Below are 5,928 nucleotides of genomic sequence, written 5' to 3'. Positions count from 1 at the left end.
TTAAGCACTAGTAAAGTTTTCTTGTCAAGCCTTAATGATTAGCTACAGGTAGCAAATGTTTGGGATCATTAATTTAACAAAGTTCACCAGCCATTACATATAGGCCAAATAGTCTAGATAAATATAAGTTTCACCACCACCAAAATACAACTAATATAGTCTAGTCTAGATAAATATAAGTTTACACCACCAAAAAATACAACTAGTTGCAGCTTCCAAAAGATGCCATGCAAGGAAGGTTAGAGGTTACAAACATTACATACTGGGAACATATAAATAATAATAGGGCAACAGTGCTCATGCATGCATCCATCGCAAACAAGAGCTAGCTAGAGCGCAAAGCAGCATCTGATATCAACGGCTTCCTTGTGATGTATGAAACGTGTGACACAGTCCACAGGGGTAACTCCCACTGGCTCCCTTTTCTTGTTGCTGGTTGTTGCTTTAGTCTTAACCTGGACAATGGTGATCTGTACATCATGCTTGGGCGGAGGATATCCACCTAGCAGCATATACGTCCGTACACATATGTTAGTACAATCCATGAACTGACTGATCACAAAAACCATGCAATGCATGCATAAATGACATTGAGATCGAGAAAGACAGATAAGTATCTATACTCACTTTGCAGTTGCACCACGTAAAACAAAATAGCACCAGAGTCCACATCTTTGCCAGCATAATCCAAGCACATGTCCTCACCCACACAATCATCTACAAGCCATGAGAATCGCAAAAAGATGGGCTCGCTGAGATACACAGAATGATCTTTATCAAACAGTTGATAAGCAGCAAGCCCTCCATCTCTGCATGTGTAGATAAAGCCATCGACAAATACACATCTACCATTTAAAGGGCACTTTGTAGGGCTAGTCCTTGGCAAGTCTTCTGAGAATGCGGCCCAAGGCATGACAACACGCCATTGCTTGGCACACAGGTCAAACAAAAGACAGGAACCTGTGAGAGCATCAGAGACTATAAAGGAATCGCCATTCACTGCTACATATCCAGATATCATGACCTTCCTCTCGAGAACATGCGATTGATCTGCCTTGCATCGCAGCCAGAAGGTGGATCCATAACTGAACCCTGTCTGATGATAAACTTCCAGAGTATCAGTAAGAGCAATGGTCTCTCCACCAACTGTGATAAACAAAACAAAAGTATCAGCACTTGGCAGCCGCCGTACAGATAGACGATCCATAGCCAACGTACGGTCCTTGTTCAGACTAAACTCAAGCATGCCATCTTTTTTCCTCGAAACAGCATGTATTTTTGAGGCACTGTGAAGGAAAAAGTGCCAATTGTCACCATCACCGACATAAGGTGCAACATAGCACGACGTTTGGAGAGGCTTGCCATCATCTCCACCTTGTAACAGTGAAGTCTCATCCATGACGCCCGTATGGTAGATGACTAGTTGTGAGCCAGCTTGGCAGATGATAAACAGATCTTTATTGATACTTGTTGTAGCAACCGGACGCCTTTCGAAAGGGACTCGGTGTTGCATTGAAGCACGGCCAACCAGCGTGCGGGGGGGCATTGCCGGCAAGGGCTCATGTGGCGGGAGAGAGCACTCGCGGGCAAAGTGACCGTTGATGCCGCAACGAAAGCAAAGGCGTGGACAGTCTTCCATTTTGATGAAGTCTCTGCATGCAAGAACCAAAACGTGTCATGCACTCACCAAGAGAAACTTACTAAGAAAGATGTAAGCTAGGTTAAACATGAAGGTAAATTTGGATCAAGCAAGACCTGCAACAATCAAGCTTGTTGGAGGGTGGTTCGTTGACGTGCTGCTGGGAACTGGTTAGATACTCCTCTTGCCCTTCTTGGTGTTGCAGCAGCACCTGGGAGTCCATGTCCTCGTACTCCCTAATTGATCCATGATTAGTTGACAGTAGACAAAAAATACGTAAGCAAGGCGACCAAATAAATAAATGGTCGAATAATCTGTGGAAAAAGTAAACTAACTATTTTGTTGCTTACTGTAGAAAGCAGAATTCCTGGTCCTCTGGATTGGGCTCCATGTCTACCCGGCGGAAAGAGGAATGCAGCACCTGTATTCCCCCCTGAGCCGGGTCATGGAGGTTGAAGGTGGTGACGATGGCATGTAGGTTGTCACACTGGCATTGATCTAACTGTTCACGTGATGCCAGGCTGATCCAGACGGAGCACATGAGCCGACCATCAAGACGGGTGAGGAAGCCACACCCATTACAGGAATTGAAAGGAGATACAGAGTCGATGGTGATGGGCGGATCCAGTCTCAGCCTCACCCTCCCCTGATCATCACCATCACCCTGGTGTATGTAGCTGAGCTTGTAGGCGTAGATGGTGTTACCACGGAGCGTGTAGATGGCCTTGTCTTGCTCCATGTACACGGCGCGGCCGAGGATAGGGATGTAGTCTAGCGGTGGCCTTGTTTCATCGGTGAGCACCGGGGTCCAGTCGCGGGAGCCGGGGGCGAAGGTGAAGAAGAGGCCGTCTTGTTTGAAGGAGACAAGGATGAGGGGGCCAGGGAGCACGGCGTAGCCCTGGAGGAACCCGCCAGCCAACCACGGGTACTCGCCCTTGTCATCTTTGTGTGGGCAGCTGTTGCCGACCTGCTCCCATTGGCCGTCCCCGGGGAGCAGATGCAGGGGTCGCATGAGGAGGCTCAACTTGACGCCATATTCCAAGATGGGGCACAGAGCCCAGATGTAGCCGCCGGCGGAGATGGGCATGCAGTTACGACTCCTCCCTGCTTGAATCTCCGGCAGAGGAAGATGCAGCTGCAGATCCGGGGATGTGTGGGTCTGCGGCTGCTGCAGAGTTAGGTGCAGGGCATGGGGTTGCTCACCGGCACCGTCATCCTCCTGGCGCAGAATGCAGAGCGAGCGGCCGTCGGGAGCCATGGCGGCGCTGGCGTCGAACGTGCCGCCACTCGTCGTCTTGATGTCGTGGAAAGCCTCGAGCGCGTCGTCGCTCCGGCCAAGGATCCGCCCGGATCGCGCCACGCGGAGGCGTTTGAGCCGTAGGAAGGCGCCGTCCTTGAGGCCGATGAGCAGCGACCAGGCGGGCCGATGGTCGGCGCCGGCGGGGATGGAGGAGTAGTCCCTCCCGGGGGCGACGCGGGGGATCCGGGGGGAGCAGAAAAGACGCCAGCTGCACTCGCAATGGCGAAAACGGCACTTGGACTCACGCGCCAGCTTCCACTCCTCCTCCTCCTCCTCTGCCGCCGCCATTATCGACCGCGAGCCCTCCCCCTCCCCCTCCGCCTCCATCATCCTCCTAGCTACGGTTAGGGTTAGAGTTAGGGATTTGCTCTCGCTGGGGTTCGGTGGGGAGATACGACTGGGATGGGATGAGGAAAGGTGGGGTACGAGGGGAGGACTAAACCCCATGGGCCGTTCGTTTTGGGGCATAGTCTTCTGTTACAACATTTTGGGCCCAACTTTTGTTACATCCATTGCTTGCGTTGCGTCTGTTCTATGTTAAAAAAAAAAACCTTTGATAAACCTCCTGATTTCCTGGGTCCTTTTATTGTAATTAAATAAAGTTGCCGAAGTTCAAAAAAAATCTCTACTCGTAACTAGTACAACTAGTGGGCCCATTGCGCCAAATGACTAGAAAACATGGTGGATTGTTGTCTATAATGAGATGTATATACATATTTTAATTTGATAGCACGAAATTCTTGCTACCATCGCATTGAGAACATTTGCATTTTTCACTGACTTTTTGTTTGAGCAGAAAATGCATAGGCTCTTGTTTAACAATATATGTACCTTTAAAATCATGAGTGCTTTCAAAATATTTTCATTAGGAACTTTAAGTTTGAGCAAACATGTATGATTGGAGCTTTAACTCTTCTGTATACAAATAATGAAGGAGCATCAAACATTGGATAGCAGATGAACAACAGTTCGAAACGTCTCCGCAATAGCAGTAGCTATCGTCTATAACATTTGTTTCATAACTATGATACATGCCTAAAACATCATTTCTACTGAATCCACATAACAAGTATTTATGGTAAGGGACACCATCATGATGCGCGGGGCCAACAAAAGGGGGATCCAAGCGGTAGCGTCGAGGCCTGTTGCACCAAATGGCTCAGAGACCCACTAAACCCATGTGTGCTTTGAGAAAAATTTCATGTATTAGCATATTTACTTGTCACCAATCACGTACATTGCTCTAAACCCCAGTTTCAGAATCATCCATTTTTTTTCAAACCATTCAGTGGACTACATATATTACAAAGGAGTCTTTACACGATCAGGAATTATCAAACGACCTAAGCTCACACCAGCGTGAAGACACAATCAAAGCCTGCTGTCTTGCTCCCTCCATATGCTCCAAATGACAGAGATGACTAGAGAGATAAAAGCATTTATAATTTCATAATTTTATTTCGCTCACCTTACATTCTTGACCTAGCATCCACTACACCATTGTGACGCCCGGATAATTAGACTACAGAAATTATCTGCTAATCATGCCACGTCACCTCTGTAACTGTAGTTAGTCTCGGGTTAGATCAAAACCGATTCAAATTCAAAATTGAATTAAAGTCAAACAATTAAAGTTTTCAAAAGTCAAACTAAAATGTTCTTAATGTGACAAATAAATCATGAATAATATTGATGGAGAAACAACATCTTTATAAAATAACTAAATACCCTAAAGTGATTAAAACAGCAGCAAAAACAAATAATTATACACCTATTATACTTTATAAAATAATAAACTATTTTAGCTAGGTGCCAAAGTTATTGTGCCAGTGGTATAATTAATGTTACTATTTTAGGGGCTAATTGAATATTTTGCAAAACAAAAACAAATTGGGATATAAAATTAAAATAAAAAACGAAAATAAATAAAAGAAAAGAATAAAGCCGGAGAACAAAACAAAAGAGAAAAGAGGAAAGAACCCCCGCTTCCCCCACTGGGCCTCGACCCAGCCGGCCCAGTCCGCCACCCCACCAGGCCGGCCCAACACCCCCACTACACCTACCCCCCCCCCACTTCGCAGAAACCCTAACCCCCCACTTCACACGACAGCCACTCCCTCCCCCTCGTCTCGATCTGGATCGGGATCGACCCTGATCCCGTCGCGCCACTCCCCCCCCCCCCACGTTCGCCTCCACTCCCCCCACCCCCGATCTGGATCGGGGGGCAACTACTCCAGCGCCCAACGCTCGCCGCCTTTGCCGGACCTCACCGTCGCCCAAAGCCGCCCTCTCCGCCGCCTATCGTCGTCCTCGCGCCACCGCCCGCAGAAGCTCCTACCATGTCCACACCTGCCTGGTCCTCCGCGTCCGTGCCGCGCCAAGCCGCCTCTTCGCCGGAGAAGGACGGATCCCGGAGGCCCCGTCGCGGATCCGGCCTCCCTCGTCTCCTCCTCAAGCCGCTCGCCGGAGCCGCCTCGCCTTCCTCTTCGTCGTCGACCGCGTCCCCGTCACCCACCTCGAGCACCATTTCCCCGTCCCTACGAACCCGACATGAGCCGCACCCCTCCTCCTCTCCCCTGTCCCCATGCACACATACGTGCATGCGCTCATGCGCCGTCGCCTCTCGCCCGTGGTCGCTGCGCCGTTGGCGCCGTCCGGCTTCTGCGTCCGCATCCTCGTCCCGGCCAGCCACTGCATCACCGCGGCCCTGCCTCCGCCCCCGCTGCCGCGTCGGCCTGCAGTGGCCTCCCCCCCGCCTCCTGCCGCTGATTCCCTTCCACGGCGGCTGCGACCGTTTGCTGCGGTGGCCGCCGGCGCCTCGCCGCTGCCTCGCCCAACTCCGGTGCCCCGCCGCGCCTCGGCGGCCGTCGCCCGCTCACCCGGGTTTGCCCTGTCGGGCGCGCCCGCACCCGCAACCGCCCGAACAGCTATGGCCCCTCTGGGCCACAGACATGTGGGGCCCAGCCCCAGAGCGATTTAAGAAAATAAA

The 5,928-nt window shown here is 50.4% G+C and overlaps 1 protein-coding gene across 1 annotated transcript; it reads right to left on the bottom strand.

The window, feature by feature from the left end:
• On the bottom strand, window positions 1-3,417 carry LOC109783473 (uncharacterized). The gene is made up of 4 exons (XM_020342079.4): window positions 1,990-3,417; window positions 1,756-1,875; window positions 628-1,652; window positions 1-502 (listed from the first exon to the last, which is right to left on the bottom strand). Exons 1-4 carry the CDS (start codon window positions 3,405-3,407, stop codon window positions 330-332), a joined length of 2,736 nt encoding a protein of 911 aa, XP_020197668.2. The 5' UTR covers window positions 3,408-3,417; the 3' UTR covers window positions 1-329.
• Window positions 3,418-5,928: the final 2,511 nt, after the last annotated feature.

Source organism: Aegilops tauschii, chromosome 5, assembly GCF_002575655.3.
Source record: "Aegilops tauschii subsp. strangulata cultivar AL8/78 chromosome 5, Aet v6.0, whole genome shotgun sequence".
Lineage (NCBI taxonomy): Eukaryota > Viridiplantae > Streptophyta > Magnoliopsida > Poales > Poaceae > Aegilops > Aegilops tauschii.
The sequence above is the reverse complement of the archived record's forward strand: the minus strand, read 5'-3'. Positions and strand labels throughout refer to the sequence as shown.